This window comes from Notechis scutatus, chromosome 2 (assembly GCF_049901735.1).
Source record: "Notechis scutatus isolate UNSWTSFEM ecotype Mainland chromosome 2, rNotScu1.2, whole genome shotgun sequence".
NCBI classification, from domain to species: Eukaryota; Metazoa; Chordata; class Lepidosauria; order Squamata; family Elapidae; genus Notechis; species Notechis scutatus.
The window spans coordinates 134659198-134686416 of record NC_142010.1 but is presented as its reverse complement, the minus strand read 5'-3'; the positions used below and the strand labels follow the sequence as shown (position 1 = coordinate 134686416).

At 41.7% G+C, this 27219-nt stretch overlaps 1 protein-coding gene and 1 long non-coding RNA gene across 5 annotated transcripts in view; one reads left to right on the top strand and one right to left on the bottom strand.

The window, feature by feature from the left end:
* The window catches only part of RBMS2 (RNA binding motif single stranded interacting protein 2), a 74775-nt gene that overhangs the window by 15838 nt on the left and 31718 nt on the right, over positions 1–27219 (top strand). For all 4 annotated transcript variants that reach the window (XM_087956265.1, XM_026680013.2, XM_026680012.2 and 1 more), the window contains exon 2: positions 23378–23571. In XM_087956265.1, the coding sequence (XP_087812391.1) occupies positions 23378–23571 (194 nt within the window). The remainder of the gene's footprint in view (positions 1–23377; positions 23572–27219) is intronic.
* On the bottom strand, positions 19897–26026 carry LOC148132260 (uncharacterized). The gene is made up of 3 exons (XR_015747780.1): positions 25079–26026; positions 24409–24480; positions 19897–20293 (listed from the first exon to the last, which is right to left on the bottom strand). It is a non-coding gene; the product is annotated as an uncharacterized LOC148132260 (long non-coding RNA).

Here is a 27219-nt window from a genome sequence, read left to right as displayed (position 1 = left end):
GCTGGAATGTCACAGAATTATGACGGTTTCCCATTCTTGGTTCCAGACAAATCTGATCACTTTTTATGCTAGTGGTGGGGAGACTTTAAGCATATAGAGGACTTCTTTTCTAACCAGAAGAAAGGCGGATTCAGACGCACATGATCTGGTTGGCAATGAGCTGTTGAAAGCTGAGGAGAAAGAGCAGAGTGTCTCGGATTGTTCCACTGTTTTAGGATTGTTTAGTCCCCAGCTTGGATCAGTGAGTGAGCATTCTTGATTGCTGTCTTACTCAGCCTGCCGCAAAAGCTTTTAGGTTGGCTTTTGTGTTAAAATGTTGCCTTCTGACCTGGGACGCGAAAAAAGAAGCCATAAGCCAAGAATGTCACGGTATCAGCCATTCCACACCACACCCTGAAAGCATCACCACACAGGCATCTTGTGAGAACTTGTGATGTCATTGGCTGTTTCCTCTGTTGACCATTTCTCTTTCTCCAAAGCAATTGGAGTCTGTTGTGCAAGTTCGTAGGTCATTGTCCGTCTGATGTATGAATCATCACCCAGTCATCTTGGGGAATGATTTAACAAAGCAACTTTCATCCTGGTGTGGGAGCTCTGATTCATGATGTTTTTTTTTAAGTTGGCATAAACGTATGTTGACTGAAAAAAAAATAAGGAAACCCATGGGAATCACTGGCATGTGGGATTTAGAGAGTACCTAGGACTATTCAGCCGTTCAGACTGTTCAGTTTCACTGGTGATCCTGGACTAATCACACACTCAGCCTGACCCATTTGAATTGTTATAAAGGTAGAAGAGCTTGGAGAAGAAATGTAATCTTTCTTGTGAGCTGTATTTTATTTTTTAAGATGTGGTTAAGGAAGCTAGAAATGTGCTTGCCTGTACCTAATAAAGTTGCTGCTACCAAGCACATAGGACTTTACAATTGCACAGGAAGTGATTTTAGGTCATCATTATATGCAAATATGTATGTCTACATATTACTCACTTATTAGAAAACCCTGAGAGAGATGCAGCTATAAACTTTCTGCCTCTGTGAACAGAATTAAGCACATGATTAAAAAGATAAGTTGTTCAGATGGATGCATGTCTGCGTTACAGAACAGATCCTGCTTGCAAATGGTTTAACATTCATTGTTTAAAAATCATCTTCCTTTCGCTGAGAAATCCCAAAAATATTAGTGTTGTTGAGAGTGTGTGGAATTTATTATCTTTTTATCACATAATATAAAAAAAAAACCAAAAACCCAAACATAAATACTTCCATTTCGGTTGGATTATTAAATGCTTTCCCCTCTGAACAGTGCAGTTTTAGATTCACCTTGCTTACATTTTAATACCGATAAACCAGTGTATAAAATCCCAATTAATAATGGTTTTTCTTATATCAATTTGTCTGAAGGAAATGACAAGAGGGCCAAAACAAGTATCTTTCAAATTTGGGTCATATTGCATGATTTAAACAAAGGGACTGAAGAACAATTTAATTTGTAAGTTATCTTTTTTTCCTTATGTTGAGAATTTTAAGTGAATCATAGGAAATAGGCGGTCATTTACGTAGTATTACTACAGCTGTCTTCATGCTTGCCTTTGCAATAATTATCTGATGAGTGTTCATTTCAGTGAAAACAAATTAAGAATACTTCCAGTTCACTCAGTTTCTACTGCCTGGTCTCTTGTTTGAAATGGACCAGCAGTTGCCTGTGCTTTTGTCAACTTTAAAATGCAGAAAATACGGGGGGAATTTTTTTTAAAAAATGCAGAAAACATGGAAAAATCATCAGGAGCCAGCCAAGGCTCCCTCCTGCCGACTAATCTAAAAGTCTAAAAGCATTCATTCAGTAGAGTGTCATGCATCTCCTTGGCTACTAGTCCACTCCTTCACTTTAAACCCTGTCTGTAAACCTTTATAATGAAGTAAAGGAGTTTTGCAATGGAAGAAAGTAAACAAGGCTCATGGCTGGAGGGGAGGACAGGTAAGACTTCTGGTTAGGAAATTGGACCTTTCCAATTTTGCAAAGAAAATGCTACCTCTAGAATTTCTCAACAAATAAAATAGAATTTTCAAACAAATTACAGACGAACCATAAAAGAGCATAACCCAGCTGTTGGAAACAGCAGACAATTGATGAGGTTTGGAATTAGTTCCATAATGGCATTATTTTCTTGGGTAAAGATTCCTCTAAGACCTAGAGGTTGTCTCGCCAAAAGCTACATGATAAGTCTGTGGGAGAAATGGAGCTTGTCCGCAGATCTCTTACATAGGACTTAATTCCTATATTCGCTGGTTAGAAACACAAAGCTTTCTCAGAAATACTCTCTGAATTATGTATTTCCTGTTGCTTTTGGAGCTGGCCTTTAAGAAAGTTTTACAAATGTCTTTGTTCCAAAGGGCCTTTCACAAGAAAGGCACTCCATTCTCCATTCTCAACAATCTTAGCTTTAATTTCCTCAGTGATTGCGCATTTTTATATATGCGCGTATGCATCACTTTGGGGAAGCTATAACTCTGAAAAGCATGTCATAAATTTATGTTCTGGTGAAATGAATAGTAAAGTCGTGGATATTGGCTTGTGACTGTCACTCCTGTCATATCCTTTCTCTGGTTAATCACCACTTCGTGTTCTGCCTCTTCCCTCAGCCAAAAGTGCCACTGAACTTAATGCATTTCTCCATTATAAAATGGTAAAGTGGCACATTTCTTCATTACTTCTCCCTGGCAGAAAATTCTTAATGGATGGGTTTTCAGCTAAATTATCAACTGGCATGAAAGAAGACCAATCTTCTGCCCTATTCTTTTGGTATTTATTTTAATTGAAGGATTGGGCATGTATATTTTAAATTTAGGAAAGAACGAGATGATTGCTGCTGATATTGCTATAATTTCTCTCTTTTTGTTTGCTTGTTTTCCTTTCCAAGTGTTTTGTAAATTAAGATGATTGCAGTTGTAACCATTGCCAAGGGGACAAACAGTATGTAGCTTGGTTAGGGTATCTGTTAATATCAGCCAGAGAGAGAGAGAGGTTAGAAAATTAATATTTTTCTTTAAACCTTTCCAGAATGTGTACAGTTCTGTGATAAAAAATATAGTTATTTCTGTCCAGAAATACTGTTTCTGTTATCAGAAAAATTGCAAAGTACATACCTTTTTGCATACCTATTTGTTAATGAAGGTTCCTGGTGAAAGATCACTTAAGGCTGCATCACCTGGGAGCATCTCCTGTTCAGCAACAGGGACTTCCTTCTGCAGAGAACGTGTGGGATTGCATAGTAAAATTATATTTCTGCTTCTTGTCATGTATGTATGAAATTGGCTGCTAAAAGTGAAAGTGCTCATAGGAATTGGCTCAGCCAGATTTTTTTGAGGAGGCAAAATGTCATGCTCATGTAGACTGTCCCTAAACTGAGAGGTCTGCTGAGACACAAAATAGGTTATTCTCAGCAGTCCTGGGATTTGTTCAAAAGTGCTGTCACTGGAGGAAAACTCTTACGTAATGCAAGTTTGGCTTTCTCTTCCTTCAGTGTAGCCTTAAAAGGTTGGAAAGGAACACCTCAAGTTCTGGGGAGACACTGCAAGGTGGAGAAGAGAAAGCAAGGCTAGGAGAAATGATCCCAAGAAGTAGTGGCTTCTTTCAAGACTCTCTCAGTTGATCCAGAGTGACCGCTCTGTCAGGTAATCTTGTGTGGTCCCAAAAGTGCTTTTTCAGAAGGCAACTGGACTTTGTTTCTTCCTTGAAAACATTTCACTTCTCATCCAAGAAACTTTCTCAGCTCTCTCTTCTTCAGAGCTGAAGAAGCTTCTTGGATGAAAAGTGAAAAGTCTTCAAGGAAAAAAAAATAAAGTCTAGCTGCCTTTTCAAAAAGCATCTTTGGGACAACCATGACCTGGATGACTGAGAATCTCCATAGATATTCTTGTGTGGGTTTTCTTTTGACTCAGCAGTGATTGAATGAATCACCAGTTCAGGCAAAGGAACATTCTCAAAGCCACAGGTTAGAGAGAAAGAGGAAAAAAAAATTTATAATAGCTTACTTCTAGTAGCAGTACGCTTGTGCTGTCCAGTTAAGGACAACGGTCTTTCAAGAAGGGTTCTTTACAGAATTATATGCATTAAACTAGATAGTCTCAACTTGGTGCTATCGGGAAATGATGAATAGCAATTCCCAGAATAACTTTCTAACACTTGTTGGAAAAAGCTGTGCTGCACCACAGAACTGTAAACTAAGCTAGATAGTCATACATCGTAGAGATGAGGTACAATTTGGGAATTAATGAATGATGCTGGGCTGGAGTTCGGTTCCATCATATTTCTTATTTTAGGGATCCGTGCCATATTTAATTACTATAGAGAAAACTAGCCAGCTGCTTACAAGATGTTCTTTTCCATCCCTTTAAAATTGGGAAAATTCCTTTCAATGAAATTTTGGATATCCCAAATTTCATTGAAAGGAATTTTCCCAATTTCAAGTGAATGGAAAAGCTCACACCCCCCCACCCCCACCCCTGCCCCGGGCTAAATCCATGCTTTCAAAGGGGCTTGCTCCATGCCGCTCTTTCTCATCATTTTGCAGATTTTTATATTCATAGACATTGTTCCAGAATTTGGCAGCTTTACATATTCTTGCCATGTTGACCAAAAACAAAAAAAACCCCGCTTTGTGGCTGTTGAGCATGAAGTACATCAGAAGGCCACAGCTGGTCCCAGCTGCTGCAAGGAGAATAACATCGAACAAAACGGGCACTAGGACCGGAGGGCTGCCTGGCAGTCCGGCCCTTGGAGGATCTGGCAGTCTTTGTGGCTAAGACTGAGCTGAACGCCAACAGCAGCCAGCAGCAGGTTATGAATCATTTCCTCCTGTTGCTAACACCCCCTGCCGCAGGGGCTGCCCTCTTTTTACCTTCAGCCCCAGCATGTTTCCTGAAAGAGCACATCCTCTTTTCTCCCGCTCAGCCCCATCCAAAGGTCCTCCCAAGTCCCTCTCAAAAGGAGGAGGCCTTTGCAAGCAGGAAGAAGTGAGTTGAACCAATGTCCATAAGAGTTTTTTGAGGGTTTTGTCAGGATACGTCTACGCAAACGTCTGGCGTTTCAGATAAACCTTTGCATCTTTCGGTGAACCGCTCTCACTGAAGGAAAAAAAAAACACTGCTGTCATCACACTGGAGGTCAGGATTTGGTCACTGGCACAATGTCACAATCCACACCCCACCCCCCGCTGCCGCCATTTGTACCAGCTTAAGTATTTTCATTGGTTCAGCTCTTCAGTATAATAACCTAAACCAAACTCTCCCTGAAGCATTAACAACAGAAGAGTAGGGGGAGCCAATTAAAAGCATGTTGCTGACATTGTGCATGGCGTAAACTTTCTGGAAAGAGCTTATTATTCTTTGCTGCTGCTGCTGCTGCTGCTACAGCTGCAGTAACCACGGCCTTTCTTGCAACAGACTTGTCCTCGAGTGAAAAACAGATGTTCCGCCCTTGCCCAGAACTGACTCGCAGGCCCTTTTCTTTTTAACTGCATGAGGACTGGGTGGAATATGACTCTGGTGAGCAGCCGGAGCAATTGTTCCCGTAACTTCATTGGTGATGAAAAGCAAAACTCCCTGCCATGCCTGTTTCCATTCTCACACCTGTGATGGGTTGTAGATGTTTATAATAATTCTAAAGCGCAGGAGAATTCACGTAGCCATTAGTAGAATTGAAAATGCTCTGTCTGGTCGACCATTTCCTCACTCTGCCCAGCAACAGAGACTCCTTGTGTTTCTCTCGTGCTAACCTTTGCGTTTTGTACGTCCGCTTTCCTGTAACGGAGTTTGCATTTTGCAGAATATTAATTTCTGCACAATGTAATTTGTTGTTTTCCATATACGTCAAACCGATTCCCCCCTCCCCCCACAAATGATTGGGGCAGGAGGAGGGAATGCATTCATATATAAAGCACTAGTCATATATGAGGTGAAACATCCTTGATAAAAACTCATGGCATCCTGTGATCATGATAACAGTGAGTGCTGAAGTCTATGCAGTAAAAGCACCCCTGTCCACAGCTGCTTGAAGCTCACCAGCCGACCTCTAAAAGAAACTTAGTTCATCTTCATGTTTTTTAAATATATAATCATGCCACATAGGTAGAGCAGGTAAAGATCTAGGTATAGCAACAGCACTTAGATTTGTATACCGCTTCATAGTGCTTTACAGCCCTCTCTAAGCAGTTTACAGAGTCCGCATATTGCCCCCAACAATCTGGGTCCTCACTTTACCGACCTCGGAAGGAGGTTGAGTCAACCTTGTGCCAGCAAGAATTGAACTCCTGGCAGTTGGCCGAATTAGCCTGCAATATTACGTTCTAACCACTGCACCACCACAACTCTTGGTATGCTTTTGGTATTGTGTATAGTACAGTAATGAGTAATTCAGTTCAGTTGTAGGTGTATCACAACATCCACACACAGGATATCCTTTTTGTTGTGTTTTGATATTATCTTCATTGCTTTCTCACTTGCAGCCTTACTCTGCTAGGAATGGTTCAGTTTTATTTCCCTAATTTAGAATACTTATCATGTCACTGGAAAGAGTACTGATTGTAATCCTGTAGATGTCTGGACATCTACATCAGGACTAAGATCAGTTAGGCAATTAGAATGGAAAGAGGAAGCTCACCAAGGGAGAACGGCCATCTTCTAATCTGGCTATTATAGCAGTGTTCACTCTCAGGCTTATAAGTAGGTGTAGCTGAGGCTAGCTATGTTACTGTATGTTGCATTGTGTGGTTTTAGTAGTGGCTGTGATCATACAATGTGCAACCCAGTAGGAGTAGTGGCTCTGCTCATATAACATCCACCTAATTTGCCTGTGGTTAACTCAACTTGGCTTTCTAGATTTTAACAAGACATTGTCTGGTGCGCTAATTGCATGGAGTGGGTTTGTCCATGCTAGGCTAAATTGTTGAGGGCTAACTGTAGTCCAGTGTTTCTACAATGTGGAGCCTTTCCTCAGTTTCTAGATCGGAGGATGGCAATCCCATAACCTTCTAGAAAGCTTCTTTGTATATAGGATGGTGATTTCTGCCAGAAGAAGAACCTCTGCCTCTTTACAGCTACCGACAATTATTTTTAAAAGAAACCTGTAACACTGGAACTGGGAAACTAGCCTATTTTTCAAAGGTGTCTGCAGTGTATTGTAGCGGATTACAAAGGAAAATATGTGACAAGCAGTCTTAAAGGTTGTGAATTTGGAGCATTGTCATCCATCGTAAACAAGTGTCAACATTCCCGTCTGGCTGATTTTTTATTAAAAAACACCGAGAATTCTCTAGCACCTTAAAGACTAATTAATTCACTACTGTATTCATATTCTTCACCTCACTTCATCAAATGGACAGCTTATTCTGCAATAATTGTATTACTCTTAATGTGAATTGGCTGACTCCTGCAGAAAATCGTGGAGCTATATCAGTAGCTGGATACAAGGGTGTGAAATTGGGCCAGGTGTGTGACCACTATAAGAAAGTAACCATCAAGTAAGGGTCACTTCCATATACAGGTAGTCGTTGATTTACAACAGTTCGTTTAGTGACCGTTTGAAGTTGAAATAGCACTAAAAAGGGACTTATGACCATTTTTCACACTTATGACAGTTGCAGCCATCCCCTGATCACGTGCTCAAAATTCAGATGCTTGTCCAGTGACTCATATTTATGACAGTTGCAGTATTCCAGGATCATGTGATCCCCTTTTCCAACTTTCTGACAAGTGAAGTCAGTGGGGAGGCCAGATTCATTTAACAACCATGTTACTAAACAACTGGAATGATCGCTTCACAACTATGTCAAGAACAGTCCTAAAATGGGGGGAAATTCACTTAACAAATTTCTCACTTGGCAGCATAAATTTTGGGCTCCAGGATTACCTGTACAACCCAGTTTAACCCTTTATTCCTTGTAAGCAGTTTTGCCACACCAGTGTTTTTGCTGTTTATTATGCTCTTGTCCTCTCATGGGGCTTATCTGTCTTCCTTCCACATTAAAAGCCACTGTCAAATGTGAAATAAACTTGGTTGAAAATAAAGAGCAGCCTAACTGGCCAGTATATGGGATGGTAGCAAAGTCACTCCTTTGTGAACTAGGAAGGACCAGGTGAAGATACCAACCTTGCCTTGGCAATGCCTCAACATTGTCTTGAATCTGGCAGAAGGAAGGAACACAAAGGGGCAGGAGAAAAGGAGAGTTCCCACCAGTGGGGAAACCCACCTGCTTTGCAGCTCCAGAAGCCGCACGGTGAAAGCGTTTCTTTTGGGACAGTATCTGAGCTGAAAGTTAATCAGCTCCGCTTGCAGTCACCCACACAAGGCCTATAGCATTGTGGAGGCTTAAAAGCATGGTGCTAATCGCGGACTGATGCAGCTCTTGCAAAAGAAAGGAGCCTATCGTGGCCGATAGTGGTTTGCAAAAACAGTGGATTAATTCAGTGCCTCTCAGGCTCTAATTTCTTGGCAGCTGGGCAGCACCTGAGGTTTAATTAAAAAATCTCAATCTGGAAGACTTCTAGAGCAGGATTTAACATGTGGAGAAGAGGAGAACCTGCCATAATAATGAAAAACTCATTATTTGTGGAAAGTTTAGGATGACAATCCATACCTATTGCTGAGTTAAATTACTGTCCAAGCATTTTTGAATTGGCAGAAGTCTACCCAAGCCTAAGGTTTGCTGTTCCCACTCTCTGACTTGCATTAATTTTGGTTTGTTGTTGATTGGTGTTGCCTTGATAGTGCATGTGCAATTTGTGTGTGGCATGTTAAGTGATGGGTTAAACCTTCTGGATTAACTGCCATTCCTTTCGCAAACATCACCAATCAGTGGAAAACATCTTCCAATTATGATGTGGAGATGGGGCCTAGAGAAGGGGTGAGTTTTAGCAGGTGACTTGGCTTGGCTTTCCTGCTCACAGAGCTTTTCTCATCCACCCTGCAAGCCCATTGGACTGGCGCCTGGGTGGCAGGATTTGCAGGTGGCTCAACCTGTGTTTTCCTGTTTTCTCTCGGGAGAGTGCAGGTGAGTACTCTTTCTGTGCTTCTTGCAAGCCGCCTGAACAGTCGAAGAAAACTCAGGGAGACATGGAGCTTAAAAAAAACAAAAACCAATAAAGTCACAAATCCAGGAAAAGGAGGTTTTTCAAAACCTGGCATCTTTTGCAAGCCCACTGAATCTGAAAGATCTGCAGTCTTCAACTTTGGTGGAGGGTGATTCTTTTCAAAGCCTCTCCCCTCTGCAAATGCACTGAACTCAATGGCAGTTGTCCGTGTTTTGGAAATAAGCCCCCTGAGGCCGGAGGGAGAATTATGAGCCTGCACTGGTTGAAGGGACCAACACTTCACAAGACATCTGACTCCATTGCCAGCCACGTGGATAGTGATGGGGCTCAGACCCGGCAGGCCTTGAAAAAGCCACTGCCTGCTGTTGGCTGAAAGGGAAAACTCTTTATCTAACGTTGGTGTAGACTCACGCACGGGCTGCGTACAAGATGTAGGTAACATGAAAACAGCAGAGTAAAATGTTGCCAGGGGACTGTTCAGACAATGGTAAGATGCAAATGGGGAAAGGCTTGTTTTCTTTAGAAACCTGTGTTCCTTGCTACATAATAAGATTAGCATCAGGAATATAGAAACCTAGAATGAAAGAACTGGAAGAGATGTTGGAGGGAGATAAAGTAATTTAACCTACCATCTCTCTAAATGCAGGAATCTCCTACTACAGCATCGCTGGCAGATGGCTACTCAGTCTGTTTATATACCTAATGCAAAGGAGAGGCCATCACTTCCAAAGGCAGTCAAGCAGCTTTTACCATTAAGATGCCTCTTCTGATAGCTGACCAATGCCTACTTCCTTGTGACTGACACTGTTTCTTGCCCTGCCTCCTGGAGCAACTTGCTTGCAGCAGTCTTAAAACCAAATGTTTATCTGTTTATAATATTTCTAACCTGCTGCAATCAAATGATTCTAACTGTCCTAAACTACACAAACAGGTTTTGAAATAGGCACAATAAAACCAATTTTAACAATAACAAATGCATCAGCTCCCATGTAGAAAGAAGGACAAACAACAACAGAGAACTAAGAAGCAAGGTGGCATCAGATATGGACTTAAGGAAAGGCCTGCCAAAACCATTTTTTTTAGTTTCTGGAAACCTGAAAAAGCAGGGACCAACCTTATCTCCATTGGGAGGCTGTTGCAGAGTATTAGCACAGCCAGAGAAAAGCTGTCTAGCCCCCACCCCACAAATCTTTTAGAAATGGAGATGTAGAAGAAGTATGTTCTCTCAATGTGATTAGGAAAATAGAATGTGCAGAAATGAACAGACTAACACAAGGAGAAAGAGCAAACTGAATATCATATGACATGGGATTTATTTTATCAATGGTTAAACAACAAAAATGGAAGTTAGAAACGGAAACAGGGAACAAAATAAAGAAGATATGTTAAAAGAGATAAGCAAATATTATGATTAGTATGTTGAATATTATTATTTTAATATTGTAGAATTAATATGTTGAATATTACTACTGGTTGGATCAGGTGGTCCTGAAGGTAATGTTTAGTGGTTAATACAAAAGGCAAAGATTTAAGGTAGGAAGAAGAAGGAAAAATAGAGTAATTGTTTGGTTTCTTTCTTCCTTTTTACTCCCTTGCCAAGCAAAACTGAATGACTATAAGATGACTATAGCATGCTGACTGGAGTCTTCAGCAGAAACATTTCTTAAGGCCACTATGGGTCCTCACTTGTACAAACAAACAGAACCAATTCCTTGGCTCATTTACCTTGTTCCTTTTGCCAGCTACTCAGGCAGCAAAATGTATTTTAACAATATTGGACCTACTGAAGGGCTGCATTTGGCAAAGGCTGCTTTCAGGAGACTGTTTGACCTGAGCAGGTAGCAACTTTATGGCACCTCCAAGTCACCAGGCCCTCCTGAGCTTTGATGTGTGGATTAACAAACATCCTTTTGTCTGTGTGTAGTATAAAAAAAGGGAACTTGTCAGCACCCCTCACATGTACAATTATCTTTGTCTGCATGTGTTTTAGTATCTAGTAGTTTGGGGAGGGGAGAAAAAGGTTGGTATAGAGATCGGATGGTGAAGGGGGATTGGTTGTAAAAATGTAAACGGAGCACTTTGGTTCCAAAATTACAGCCAGCTGAATCATGTAGTTGACCTTGCTTTCAAAGACCTCCTTACCCTTTCTCATTGGCTGTGTTTATGGTGGCTTGTTAGTAAACTCGGAGAGTGAAAGATCTGCTCTGTGATACACATACACAACCAGGCTATTGGAGGTGAGTTCCCAATGTGCAACTCCACTCTTTTTGCATAGCGATTAAACAACTGAACAACAATGAGCGGTGTGCAAAAAATTTCGTTCAGAAGGAAATAGATCATCCACATTGGCCAAAGAGCCCTGGCTGGGCTACTCTGCCTACTAGTAGTGGAGGCCTGTGATGGATTTTAAGGTAACAGTGATGTTTCCTTGTTAGAAAAATTGACAGAGAAGGGAGCCGTATACATCACATTAGCGATGGCATAATGGCTGCATGACTCAAAGTGCCAGCAGATATATATTCTGCCAGCTGATTAAAAAGGGAATCTGAAAGGGTCCAGCCTGGTGTGTATGTGTGTGTGTGTGTGTGTATTGTACTTTGGAAACTTGAGGAAAAGGAGTGCATGATCGCTGCGGGTGCGCATCATGCTTTGTCTTCAGAACACCATCTGTAGAGCTGGTTGCTGAACAATTGTGCCTGTTGGCTTCTTGCCTCCTGCAGAAAGCAAATTGCCAGCCTTTGGCATCATTATGATTTCCAGGAATACCTGTGAGCCCGGTAAGGTTTCTTAGAAAGTAAAAATAACTGAGAGCTAAAACCTAGTGCTTTGAAATCTCCCCATCCCTCCAAGGCTAAAGCTAATCTGGAGTAGTAGAAAGAATCCTGCAGGAGTAGACAAAGGTAGCAGTTTGGCAAAACGGTGCTTTGCAATTGTTTATAATTGCCCTAGCAGCAATTTTATGAAAAGGTAGAGTATCCCCACACGGCTTCCAAATTCCAGATGTGCTCAGCTGCCATAAAGGTTGCGGACTCCTGGCATAAACGTAAGTCGTGTATATTAATTTGAGTCACATTCCTAATATAGCTTCCCGTGTTTTATTTCTAAATAATATCAGCTGGCCCACTGCAAAATTTAGCTTAACCTTGCAAAGGACAAGCTCATGCTAAGAGCAGTGACTTAAGCTTGCAGGGATGCTCTTGTGCTTGTCTTTTGTTGCTGTCAGCAAAGTTGTACAGAGAGGAAAGCTCCTAGGATTAAACTCAGCAGAAGATCTGAGATAACATACCTGAAAACGATGCTAACAAAATTCAAAAGAGAAAGTAGACGTTCAATGTTTATCTTTCACGATTTCTATAGCTCAAGAGAACCTGCTGCCCTCGAAATGTTTTTGTTATACTAGCTTCATTAGCAGTAGCTACTACAGCTGATGGTGAGGAATTTGGAGAACTATAATCTTAAGTGCTACATAGTTCAGGTTTGCAGGTTTGTGGACCAAGCACTCTTTTCTGATTCAAGAAAAAGCATTTAGAAGAGCCACCTATTCCATTATTCCTAAATCAGAATATTTCTTCAAGAATAAGATTCTGTTATTCTAGCAGAACAAGGATCGTCCCCCTTGAGACTCTAAAACTCAGAAGTCCAGCAGGCAAAAGCTGGAACAAGACCAACCCCACTGCCCTAGATCAGGAGGGGGTCACATATTTTTAAAAATGGTATATGTATATATATTTTTAATGAAGTCATTAAGCGCTGTGGGAAAATCCATTTATATTGAATGTGCAGGGTATAATTTACGAAAATAGGAAAGATGTCCACATCTACTTTTTTTCCCAGAGGTTTTAGATTCTTGAGACTGGTCTCAAATTTAAAGTGAGATAACAAAGAAGTAATAATAGAATCTATCTTCCTTCTGGGACATGAGGTTTTTTGAGTCCTGAAAGACCTGAAACCAGCCAATTGGAAAAAAAACCTTGTGCAAGTTTTTACGGGCCAGAATTATGGTGTTTTGCTAATAGGTTGTATGAATGTGTCTTTTTAGCACTTCTATAGTTGGAGTCCTGGAGTTTGACCTTTGCCTTGGAAAAAAACTCCTATCCATTGCTCTGAGGAAAATAGTCCCTTTCCTCAAAGCCATTATTAGGAAAATAGATAACACAACTTCTTTTCATTACATGCATCCATAGGAAGCTAAAAGATGACTCCCACCAGACATTTGGATGACTGTCTCTCACTGGGGAAGACAATAGAGAATCCGTAGAGCAGGTTGGAACAGGCGCCTTGCCAACATGTGAAGAGGGTGGGCCAAGACAGCTGAGCTAACATTTCCTTTCGTCTGCACGTCTGTCAGTTCCATTGGGAAGATGCGTGTGCAGTGTCGCTAAAGTACTTGTTAAGAGTTCTCTTAAACCAGTGGTGGCGAATCTTTTCGGCACCGAGTGCAGAAATGGGAGCGAGCACGAGCGCACCGGGAACCGGAATAGCAGCCCTCTGGCATGCCACGCAGGAGTGCTGGAAACCAGAAGCTCAGTTTCTGGCCACCTGGTCTTCCAGTTTCTAATGCATGCATGCATTGGAACCCAGAAGAGCAATGGGTGATGGCTGGCATGCCCAGAGAGATGGCTGTGCGTGCCACTTGCGGCACGCATGCCAAAGGTTCACCATCACGGTCTTAGACGATGTTCTATTTTCACCCTGCAAGAGAACTGGTCTTGCAAGTCTCCATCAGATGGAAAATTCCACTGCAAGGGGTACCATCCCTAGGAAAGTCCTGTAGTTTTTCTTCGTGGCATTAGAGTTCATATTTATATATATATTGGAGCAAATAATGCTGTTAGAGCTGTCACCCCCCAAAAGTACCTGTATTAAGGTAGGTTGTCTGTTGCTCATTTGGAGCAATGCTTTTCATCCCACTCGGTTAATTCATTCATGCACCCATGGAAAACCGACTAAACTTTACAAGAAAAGAAACCCTGTAACTCCCAACAGCAGACTTAAGGAGAACATCTCATTGGTTGTGTTTACATTTTTGGGGGGGAAAAAACCTTTTTCTTTGTCATAACACATGGGTATCTCATACTCTTTCCTTTCAAGTCCTTAGAGTAAGGATCTTGAATATAAAGTGCTCTTAACAATCTTGAGAGCTAGGTAGGTAATAGTCCAAGAAGTTGATGGCTTGCATCCATCTGCTAGGAATGTATCCAACTAGTTGGTGTCCATTTCAAGTTGACTTTCCTAAATCTGTCTGGCTAATGATCCCTCTTACCAATCCACCCTTCCTAAAAAGGGGGCATCTGTGTTAGCTTAGGACACTAAGACCAGGGCATGCAGTGGGTGGGCTTCTCCTCATTTTGCAGGGAGAACTATTGCCCCTGATAAATGCTCTCATTTACCAGGATGAAGATAATAATGTTATTACAAATGTAAAAAAGTCTAGAGCTCAAGCTGCTTCATCAAAGCTGGCCATCTAAGGACTGTTCAGGTGAGACGGATCTATGAGAAAGGGAATTTACGCTCCTTTGAGGAATACTAAGCTGTCATGTTAGTGGCTGATCAAATAGTTAAGCATAGATCTGAGCTGAGCTTGTCACGTATGTGAGATGGTTGTGATGTTTTATAAAAACGAATGACCTTGTGGATGTTCATTTATACTTTCTCATCCCGTCCTTGGAAAATACGGATTGGCACAAGGGAGATCCTGTCCAGATCTATGAGCCCGGGACATAGGAAATCCAAGACAGAAAGAGGAAATATTGGTTATATCTTCCTTCTGACAGGGCTTCGCCTGAAGATTTCATAAAGCTCCAGTTGGCCTCCTGTCAGCAAGCTGCAAGGCTTCCCATAGAAAAAAAAACTCCACATTTGTCTCACACTGAGGCCTTTGGGGTGTCTGGTGGAGAAGTTATCTTTCTGAATTACCAACCAATCTTCTGTGAAGTGCTGTTACAGTGTATCTACAAGTAACCTAGATAGATTTTTTTTTTTTAGTGTCAGTGTATATATAGGAAATTGTTTTCTTACAGATTTGAAGGTCTTCTCTTCAATGGGGGGAAAGGCATGAATAATATCCTTCCCTTAAAAGAACCTGGATTTATATAGGACTCTTCTGAATGAATTTTGTTTTTGGAGTAAAGCAAACTTTTCTGGAACAACATGCTGAATCTTCTGGGTTGGGTACCTAATTCTTAGATATATACACCTCAGAGGTGGTATTCAGCTGGTTCTGACCAGTTCTGGAGAACCGGTAGCAGAAATTTTGAGTATTTCAGAGACCCGGCAAATACCAGCTCTGACTGGAGATTTTACAGTATCCTTTCCCTGCCATGCCCACCAAGCCACGCCCACAGAACCGGTAGTAAAAAAAATCTGAATCCCACCACTAATACAGACACACCCCATATATAACACACATAAATTTGTACGCAGTCTGGGTTTAATGCCTATTCTGCAGTGGAATAGGAAATTTTGCACATTTTATATATTTCTATTTATTAGTTACAGGTAGTCCTCAATTTACGACTGCAATTGAGCCTAAACTTTCTGTTGTTAAGTGAGACATTTCAGTGAGTTTTGCTGCATTTTACAATCTTCCTTAACACTGTTGTTAAGCAAATCAACGCAGTTTTCAAGTTAGTAACCCAGTTGTTAAGTGAATCTGGCTTCTCCATTGACTTTGCTTATCAGAAAGTTGCACAGCAATGGTCATAAATACGAACCGGTTGCCAAGCACCTGTTTTTCCATCACATGATCATGCAAAAGTGAAAAATGGTCATAAGTCACATTTTCAGCACCATAACTTTGAACGGTCACTAAATGAACTGTTGTAAATCGAGGACTACCTGTACATTTTATTGTTTTATTGCTTAAGCTGATTTCCCCCTCTTTTTTAAATATTGTAAGAATCGGGAGTATTTCATTTAGTGAAAGAACCTCAGCTGGATTTGAATAATAATACATTCAGACCCTTCTCTACCGGCCCACAGTCTAGCAATCAGTATAATAGACACCAATGTCACCATCTTTCTGGGGATTCTCTTGCTGCTGAATTGAAATGTTCTCTGGCCATTGTTGAGTCAGGAAAAAAAACAACAACCCACTTCTGCTTGTGTGAAATATGCATCCTATTGGCAATCCCTATCCTGTCTCTATTGTCTCTGTTTCAAGTCTCTGCAGTCCCTTGCCTTCCTTCAGCCTAACAGGTTTTATACACCTTGAGGCGGTTCTTGGACAGTGCCAGATCAAGAGAGGGGAAAATATTTCAAAACCTGTTCAGCGAAGGATCTTCATGCCTGCCTCCCTTGCAGGGTGGGGATGAGAAGAATGTGACATCATGCAGACATAGCAGGAAAAAGACGCCTGCGATCTCCCATTGGGGAGTTGCAGAAATTTGCTGAATTGCAACCTTCCCCATCACTTGCTAGATTGGACTGCTGGGAGATTCACATTCACGTTGACTTTCTATAGCAGTAAAAAAAAAAACTGGTTGAAGAACTAGAGATGGTGGCATGCTGGGCAAAGAGAGGGTATTATCCAAAAGATTGATCGAAAGAATAGAGAAATCGGCTAGCTTTTTAAATTGAAAAAATGCCGCTGGCTAAAGCTACTCTCTATATGACTGATTAATCATCATCTTCATCAGCACTGAGTGGGTATTTTAAATGTCCTTTCCTTTGGAAGTGCTTTTAAAAATCAGTAGAATTTCTCCAAGACTTTAGCAGAAGTGAGATGAGACAGCAAACATGTCCAGGCCAACTTAACAATAGCTTATAGGGAAAGGCTGCACTCGTTTTAATTTAGGCTTTCTTTTGGTTCAGAATTGTTCAGAAATGTCTTTTAAAAATAGTCTCTCAGCATATTGGAGGGGATTGTGAGAAACTATTTGTGACAAATCTGCAATTGTAGTTTATATGACAAATGGAGACAGTGGTTTATGGTAATTTTGCTGCCTGATCAATAATTAGCATTATTCCTCCATTGTTTTTTTTTAAACAAATTTTTATTGATTTTAAAAATAAACAAAACATAAGACATCAAATTATAAAACCTCCTTTCTCAAAAATTACTTATAAGTTTTAACAAGGCAAATAAAGCATTATTTTTTAAAGCATAGTTCCACATTATCACATTTCCATTTAAACACATATATATCTTTTCCAAATTTCTCATTGTTTCTCCCTTCACTTTTCTTCAATTATATTTCTTTCTATCAAGGTTTTATTAATTCTCCATCAAGCATAAACACACAAAATACAGAACATAAAACAAGACATAAAAAGATAAAACCTCCATTGTTAATAGGAATGGGCCTGATGCGAAGATTATAGTTTACAACAACCCCAAAATAACAATCCATTGTTATAGTTTGGGGGACTATGTTTGGAAAGAGCAAACTTATAGTAGGTCTTCAATATGCTTGACTATTAATATCTCAATCAAGTTCAGGCATGGTTGATATATTCACATATCCCATACCCCATCATGATTTCAACTTATTCAGTTACTGATTATATTTCCTAATTGCAGGCCAGCTAGCAGTATAAGGAAGAAGCCTCTTGTTCCACTGATCTAGGTCTAAGATTTTAAATATTCAAAAACAAAAGAACAATATACCATGAATATTATATGAATGGAATAAAGATGATCACCTCTGTCAAAAAGCTAGAGTTTCGTAACTGTGATACAAGTACCACTGTGAACCTTCCAAGATATTGGATGGCACTTCTAGATTGGATAAAAGTCCTGTATCTCAAGCTTGTATATTAATTGTTAAATAATCCATTCTTATGAGTCATGAAAGCACAGAATATATCAACTATACATTCAGAAAATTCATGTTTAGCTATTGACTTCTATTTTTTTCTGTCTTCTTTTACTGGCTACTAGTTTGATATGCCGTGAGATTACTGATTACATTTCCTCCAGCTAATCTTATTGGTGATCCAAGATAACTGGATGCATTTATGGCTAATAGAAATGAATCCTCATCTAAATCTTCTCAGATTTTCATGTAATATTTGGTCTTGACTGGCTTTGAGAAAACTCTATCAGAAATAAGATAGATTCTCAATTTAGATTTACAAAAGAATCCAAACTCCACTCCAAAAATCAGTAATTTAGGCATTCATCAGGAACATTCTGAAGGAGCATTCTTCATGGCCAAATACTTTATCAACCTTTTGTGCCCAAAACTCAAAAAACTTTTGCATCAACCAGACAAACTGCCTTACTTTTAGCTCCTTTAAGAAAGGATTCATATAACATGGTTTATACTCAAGTTCCGTTGAAAAAAAAATGAATAAGTTATACATACCCTTCTGCATTGACTTTTTTTTAACCAAATTGGCATTAAAAATTTTAATTTAACTTCTTTCAGCATCCAGTTCTAGCAAATCAAAGGCTAGCCTTGCTCTATCCTGGCGAGCAGAACTTAAGAGTGGCCTCCAGGAGTGGCCAATAGGAACAGCAATCCTATTTAACAGGCAGTTGTTTAGTTTTACCTGTTTAGAATTTTATGGCTTGGATAGAATTTTAAAACTGCAATCTTAGTATTTTACAGTGCTAAGCAACAGTCAGTGATAGTTAATAAACTTGTGTTCATTCATTGATATCTAAAATTAATTATACTAGACTCACCATGGAAAAAGCTCAAACTTTTAGCTGCAACTGAATTAAAATTTAGATATTTAATTCTTTTTTATTTTTAATATTTTATTCCTTTTGTTTTTACTAACTTATAATTTGTTTAATAATTATTTTAGCCAGTTATCTCTATATTTTTACAAGTTCTAGTTGTTTCATTTTATTGTGGCCTGTCCCTATCCTGTTTTGAAATTTAATTTGAGTTGTTGCCCCTTAAGAGTATAGGTACCATCGCTACATTAATTTACTGAAGTCAGACTTGGTTTTAAACCAAGGGTCTTCAAACTGGGCAAGTTTAAGACTTGTGGACTTCAACTCCCAGAATTCCTGAGCTAACGACTGGAGGAGGAATTCTGGGAGTTGAAGTCCACAAGTCTAAAAGCTGTCAAGTTTGAAGACCCCTGTTTAAACCAAGGCTTTGATTGGAAATTTGAAGCTGTTATTTTAGTACAATGTTCACAAAGGAGTATCCATTATTTATCAATGGATGCCTGTAAATTAAAACATACATTAAAGTTGTCATTCCAGTTCTCTTTAGTAGATTGATAACCATGTAGAAATATTCCTTGACTTGCAACCAGAATTGAGCAAGAGAGTTGTTAAGTGAATTTTGCCCCATTTTATGATCTTGCCACCGTTGTTAAGTGAATCACTGCAATAGTTAAGTTACTAGCATCTGTGCATTAAGTACATCTGGCTTCCCCATTGATGAAGGTTGCAAAAGATGATCACATGACCCTGAGACACTGCAACCCCTATAAATAAATACCTGCCAGTTGCTAAGTGTTTGAATTTTGATCACGTGACTGTGGGGACTTCCACAACAGTCGTAATGTGAAAACCAGTCATATGTTAAGTGTCTATGGAGATTCTCGAGGCATCCAGGTCATGGTTGTCCCAAAAGTGTTTTTTTTTTCAAGAGGCAACCGGACTTCCTGTTTTTTCTTTGAAGACGTTTCGCTTCTCGGAGCTGAAGAAACTTCTTGGCTGTGACGTGAAACGTCTTCGATTGCCTCTTGGAAAAAAAGCACTTTGGGGGACAGTCATAAGTTTCTTTTTTCAGTGCCTTTGTAAGTTTGAACAGTCGTTAAAGGAATGGTTACAAGCCAAGGACCGCCTGTAATCGAAGTGTGGTAACTAAATGAGAAGGCAAAACCGGTTCAGCGTTTATTTTTTAATGTGGAGTAGGACGCCTAGCCTACTTCTGAGTTTCGTATCCATTCTGGTTCTGCTTTTCCTCCTTCAAAGCCCCTTCTGATCCCAGCCTATGGCCTCTCTTGAGCTTTGAGCCAGGCCTGCTGAATAGCTGAGCAGTTTTGCAATAGAAGTACTCCACCCCCGAGTGTCCCTGTGGGCAGGACAAGAAGACTCGGTGACTTCAGCAGCACTTTGCAAGGGAAGGTTGGGAGTACAGCCTCTTCGTGCACAGCCAAACATATGTACATCTGGTCTTGTCCTGCACATGCCCCAGGGCGGAGGAATAACTTGGAAAAGCTCCTCCACTTTCTTCCCTTTGCACCTCCTCTTCTGCTTCCCACAATGCACGAGGAATAATGGGATACAGGGATCTTAGAAAGAGACCAAACCATTTGGATAAGCAAGTGAACTTGACAAAAACTGTAGCTGTAATAATACTTGTTTTTCATTTACGAAGAAAGTAAACCGAAGCATATAAGTATAGGAAAGTGCTTGCGATGAGAATGAGCTCTGCTTCTGGGCCTTTAAAACCAGTCTGATTCACAGATGTTAGCAGGCACTGCTAGGATTATATACTGTGAAAAGAATAAATCACCTGACTTTTTGAAGCTAACATTGCTAGATGTCCGGGTAGACGCAAAATCTTTTTCCCCCTCCATATTGGCCAGGTGACCATTGCAGATATGAATATTTTTTTGCATTTTAATATCTCCAAGAGATTGTCCAGGTTTTTTTTTTTTTTTTAAAAAAAACAACTTAAAAGCTAAAATATATTTTCACTACAAGTATATATTGGATTTATACTGTTAAAATTTCCCCTCCCTCCCCAAATCCTGGAAATTGTATTTTAATGTGCTGAGAATTATGCTAAGCGATAGTTAGTCTTCTTTCTTAGAACTATAAAATTCCCAGAATTATCTGGCAATGTAAACGTATTTGTATTAACTGCTGGTTTAGTGCCAGTCGTGTACTAGTGGCAACAAAATGGTGTATCAGAGTATTTGCTTCCAAAAACTACATAGAGATGGCAAGGTAAACAGTATGAAGAAGCTGCATCCTTTGGCCTTCTAGATCATATTGAACATTAACCACCAGTGGAGTTCACACCTTGCATTAAACTATACTTGATTTAAACCTAGGGTACTGAAACACAATTGGATGGATTTGCCTAAGGTGGGAAGCCAGAAACTGTGGCTTACAAACCAGAATTGCCGAATTTCTACAGCATGCTAAACCAAACCTAAATAGAGCTTATTATGGTTTGGTGCAAGCTCACTATATTAAAGCAACAACGTTCAATGGAGCCATCACAATCACCCATGAAAACGAATACGCTAGGTAGAAAGCTAAAGTTCTGCAGCAAAATTGCAGTTTGGGTCCTGAAAATTGGGATGGTTTTGGGATGGAACATGCCTTGCTCTGCTGAAACATGAGCAAAGGCTCTACGATCATTGCACAGAGTGCAGGAATTGTCTGTAAAAAGAGTCCAAGCTGAGAATGTTCTAACCAAATTTACTTGCTGACTTTGATTATGACATCAAAGGTGTCTTGACCAATGATAGCAAGGCTGTTTTTTTCCCCCTTCCTTTTATAACTATCCTCTCTGATGGTGGCAGGGTTTGGGGGCCTTTGTTACATTCAGGGGTTCAGATCCATCGGGAGGGTGGAATTTCTGATGATCCTGGATGAGGAAGCCTCTTTACTTCTCCCCTTCCGGGGACTGAAGGCAATTGACCAGGGACCACTTTGGGGCAGGATGGGTGATGTGAGGGGATTCTAGCCCTGAGAGCGGGAAGAGGCTTGAAACCCTTGGAGGAAGCAAAACTCCTCTGCCCCGACCTGATCTTACAATTATTGTATGTTTTAATTTTATTTAAGTTGTAAAGGCTTCCCACCTCTAGGAAGCAGAAGAGAAGAAATCCTTGTCCCAAGGGTCTCTCTCTCTCTCTCTGATGCAGACCCAGTTATGGGCAAATTAGCTGGGGTCTTTGTACCAAAAGGAGACAAGACCATTCTTCTTATCTTCCATCTTTTCAGCAAGGCATTATGCATATATATATATACATATATATATATATATATTGTAAGGTTGAGAGTATCTTGGCGATGTTTCGACGAGAGTCCCTCGCCATCTTCAGGCTGGTGCTTTCGGCTTGCTTGTGCAAGCAAAGCGTGATCGGAGCTGCCGTTCTCTATAAATACTGGTGGGGAGGTTGGCTGTGTTGTCATTTCTTGATTGGTTGATGGAGTTGATGTTTATAGAGAGACGGCAGCTCCGATCACGCTTTGCTCGCACAAGCACAAAGCCGAAAGCACCAGCCTGAAGATGGCGAGTGGGACCTCGTCGAAACGTCGCCAAGATACTTTCAATCTTACATGGGAAAAGACCCGAACACGCCAAGACCTGCATTCCTGTACATATATATATATATATATATATATATATATATATGTTTTCTTAAGTTTTCGCGGGTACTTACATGTATGGTGTTCGGCTTGGTTCGGGTATTTTCCCGTCATCATTGTAGTTCTTTTAAAGTTGTAGCAACGTTTCAGCAGAATCTCATCTGCCATCATCAGGCTTCTGTATTGTGTCCGTCTGTGGGTCAGACTTTTACAGTGGTTTCAGATTTAAATTTGGGGCAGCCTATTGCTGTGCCAGAATGGTTTTTCTTCATCCTGATTGGTTGGGAGTCTTGGTCTGTGTTTATTGGTCTCGGAGTTTGCTGTGTTCTGCTTGATGGGTGTTTCTGATATCTTCTGTCTGTTTTTTGGCTCTTTTTGTATCTTGATTGGCTGGCAGCATTGTGTTACTTTAATGGAGGTCTTTAGTGCAGCTTGGCTTCGGGTAAATGGACGGCTATCATTAGTTAGGAAGCTGGGTTTCATCTGGGTGCCTGGTTGGGGTGTGTTTGAGCTGGAGGTATCAGGGGGATCTGTTTGTGCCCAGGTGTTTGCCTGGCTTGTGGTGTGGAGATTTTTTGTTTGTGAGTATATATATATATATATATATATATATACACACACACACACACACACACACATATATATATATGTATGTATGTATGTATATGTATATGTATATGTATATGTATGGCATTCAGCTTTGTTCGGGTATTTTCCCACATCATTGTAGTTGTGCTTTTAAAGCTGTAGCAACGTTTCGGCAGAATCTCATCTGCCATCATCAGGCTTCTGTATAGTGTTCATCTGTGAGTCAGACTTTTACAGTTTTACATATATATATATCTTGCAGTTCCTTTATGCTCATCGTGATCGGAGGTCAAAGTTGTTCAGTTGTCTGAAAAGAAAAATTAGACCGAGTGCAGTGGGAATTCCACACTCTGCTCACTTGTGTCTCTGTCGCCCACAATGGAGCGTTGTCTTACTAGCTGTCGTTGCGCTGCCTGTCTCAACAGCCATTTTAACGCGCTCTCTCTCTTTTTGCCATGCAGCCTTATGTCTCAGTGGCCCAGCAGATGGCACCCCCAAGCCCCAGTGGCAGCTGCAACAACAATAGCAGCAGCAGCAGCAGCAGTGGGCCAGGCGGTGGCGGAGGTGGCGGGGACCAGCTGAGCAAAACGAACTTGTATATCCGGGGCCTGCATCCTGGTACCACCGATCAGGATCTTGTCAAGCTCTGCCAACCGTAAGTTACCATTGTCCAAGAAACATTGACGGTCAATCCTAGAGTTTGCAAGTAAATGATCCGTGGTGGGGTAGGGGCAAATGTTGTGTGCTTACATCTGCATCTTGGTTTGTGGTATTCTGTTGCCAGTGGGGATTGAACTTAGCGGTCTTTTCCAGTAGTAGCGCAGTGGTTAGAGTGCAGTACTGCAGGCGACTTCTGCTGACTACCAACTGACTGCAGTTTGCCAGTTCAAATCTCACCAGGCTCAAGGTTGACTCAGCCTTCCATCCGTGCGAGGTGGGTAAAATGAGGGCCCAGATTGTTGGGGGCAACAGGCTCTGTAAATCGCTTAGAGAGGGCTGTAAAAGCACTGTGAAGTGGTATATAAGTCTAAGTGCTAAGTGCTACTGAATGCTATCCACCCTTCCTGAATTCAGCAAAAAACTATACTGGCATGTCATGTGTCTCCCCGTTGCTAATCCCTATCCTGTCTGTACAATTTGCTCTTTCAAGCCACTGCAGTCCCTGACTTCCTCCAGGTGACAAGTCCTAACAATCCTGGTGAGGCGGCCCTTGGGTAGAGCTGGAAAAAAGAAAATAGTTCTGTAACACTAGTGCAGCTAAGGATGAATGAAGTCTCTCGTTACGAGGGCCACCTGAAGCCAGTCGTAGGAGACATAGCACGTACAAAAATATTTGTATATGTCTGGGGGCTAATGCCAAGGTTGTGCCTTATTGGATCAGGCTCTTGGAGAGGATATGTTCCTTCTTCCTGCTAAGGTAGTTGGACTCAAGGGATGTGGCAACAAGCCAGATGTATGATTTACCAAGAAATACAAGCAGTAAGCCACTTACACGTCATGTGCCTATGTTGAAGCCATGAGTTTATCCATGTTGATGTCTGGAGGGTTTCATGGGCCAGAAGGACTTAAGAGAAAGCAGAAAAAGATTTAGTCATGTCACTAAAAGCCAAGAAGTTTAAACTTCCCACAAATCTAGAACTCTCAGAGATTCAATAATCACCCAGTTATTGTGGGGATCAGTCAAGACAGTTTTTGAGCAAACCGGGGCAAGTCAAGTCTGCCTCAAGTTTGCCTACAGATTTAGGGGCTCTTTCTGCCAAGAGACAGGAATCAGGAATGTTCCTTCCTTCGCCCTCTTCTCCTATCTCCTCAACCATGGTTCTTCACCTATTTTCCTTTCCTTTCCTTATTCCACCACTTAAACTGGAGCTAAACCTGAAAAATGTACGGACCACAGCTTGGCATTCTTCTTCCTGGCCCATTTAGGATATTCTGGGTGAGCAGTAAAATAAATAAATAAATGTAAGCGTTATCCTAGCTCTTTCCATCACTTTGGCAAAGGACCATGTCCTTCTTTGTAAGGATGGGAAGCTGGCAGCCTCAGGTCTGAATCCAGCCCTTCTGCTCTGGGTCTCCTGAGCTGAAAGGGCAGCCTCAGTAGGAAGGTCGTTATTTGTAGGGCGTTGATCAGGTTTTGGAGTGCTGCTCCTGCTACGGCTCACCTGTTTCTTGGATCCTCGTGGAGATCTGTCATTCAGTGTCCTTGTTTTAAGGATATCAAAAGTAAGACCTTAGTGCTATCCGGGGTATTGAACTCCCCCGTCTTCCAGAAGCTCAGTGCAATACTCCAACCTTGACTAATAACCAGTGTTGCTTTGGTATCCCCCCTGATTTGCCAAAGTTATCTAAAAAGTGATCGGAAGGTGTCTGGCTCCCAGCTAAAGAGGGCTGAAAATGATTTCGGGTGGAGGGGGAGAGAGTTGGAGGGGGCTAAGTAGAGTGCAGTCACGTACACATTGCCTGCAGCAACGCAGCGTTGACGTTGCGAAGTCCGTGGCTCCCTAACTGCCTGCCAGGGTTTGCTCCGCTCTTCCCTCCCTGAGCCTCGCCTGAAGGAGACTGAGCAAAGCTGTAGTACTTGAAACTGGGAGGCCAGGAAGGGTGGGTGGGCAGGGGGCTGTTCCTCGTTTACCTCAGCTCACCCCGGTCTGGAATGCTGGATCTGGCCCCAAAGCCACACTTGACAAACACGCCTGTTTCATACCAGGAATGTGTGAGAGAAGGGATCATGGATGAGAGCTGCAACCAGTGGCGGAGACCTTGGGTAGGGCCAAAGGGAAGGGAAGGGAACAAGCCCCACAGCCTACTACTGGCAGGGGCTGGGATCTGGGAATTCTGGGCGGCATTCCTGATTCTGCCCCTATCTTGCAACATCATTTGTGTGTGGTGCCCTCCTCCTCCTCCTCCTCCTGTGCCTTCATTCCCACATCTGCAAAGCAGTAGACCTCCCCCCATTTGGAGGTCTGACCACAACCACAGCATTCAGCATGATTCATCTCGCTCTGAAACCCTGCAGCTGGACTCCCCTGAGTCCTGGCTGGGAGGCGCCAGGACTTGGCTGTTCTTGGCGCCGGTCGGATTTCCTGGGCTTGTCCTTCCCTGGGCAGGAAATCCTGCTCGGGGTGAACAGGAAGCATCGCGGGTGGGGTCAGAGGGCAGCTGGGATGGACTCTGTAGGGCTCAGCACTTGGGGGAGGGGAAGGGAGCCAGAGTCCGCTGGCTATTTTTAAAGGGAGACTAATTCAGGGCTCACACTAACTCCGGGAGGTGGGAAGGGGGTGTTTGTAATAGGTTGGAGGAATTTAAGGCTGCCTTAGAAAGGCTGGACCAAGGAATTGCGTGCATAACTGTGACTTCCCTTGCAAGATAGCGATAAGGAAGCTAATGAAGGGGTTTAAAAGAAAAGGGCTATTAGAGCCATTCTCAGCAAATGATTACACCGCCAAGGTTGTTTCTAATTGTCCCAGAACTATTCAGAGGATGCTGGGATAACCATTCCCTCTTTCTTCAGTTCCATGGGAAACTGGGTCAGGAGCATATCTTAGTAACCATCTTTTCTGGCCCGGTCTTGGTGGGGCTGCTTTCTTTTCCCTCCAGGATTCGAACCAGGAGCAGTTCAAAATTGTCCTTAGCCACTCCAGAGTTAAAACCTTACCTTACCTCTTCAAGCATTCGGGAGGCTCCCATGGTTTTGACATGGGAGGTGTCTGGTACCTTTCACCATTTCATTTAGTTCATATTGCTGCGAGGTGGCCCTTAAAGGGCGAGATTGGCCAGGGACTTATGGCACACTCACTTTCCTCTGATCCCTGGGCGTCCTCTTCAAAAACCTTTCCACTTAAGCAGCAGGAATGCTCTCATCCTGTACAATCCCATGTTTGGTGATCTGTATCAGGCTAAATGGTTGGGATGGGCTAGGCTTCATAGTGAAGCAGGAGAGACAGCCAGCTCAATCTCTTTCTGCTGCTTCCCAGGGTAATTTTCCCCATGAACTCTTCTCCAGACCATTGGTCTCCAACCTTGGTCACTTTAAGCCTGGAGGACTTCAAGTCCCAGAATTCCCCAGCCAGCAAAGCTATCTGAAAAAGGACTTGAAGTCCTCCAGGCTTAAAGTGACCAAGGTTGGAGACCCCCTGCTCCAGGCCACTTTTGAACATTGTTGTAGTGCCCTGCTAGAACGGCTCTAAACCCATATTTGAAATGAACTTGAGCCAGTTGATACTTGGGCTTCCTTTGACGGCACCTGTACGAAACATGTGTGCAAAACCATAGCAAATTTTCACAGGTAGCTCAGAGGCTGACT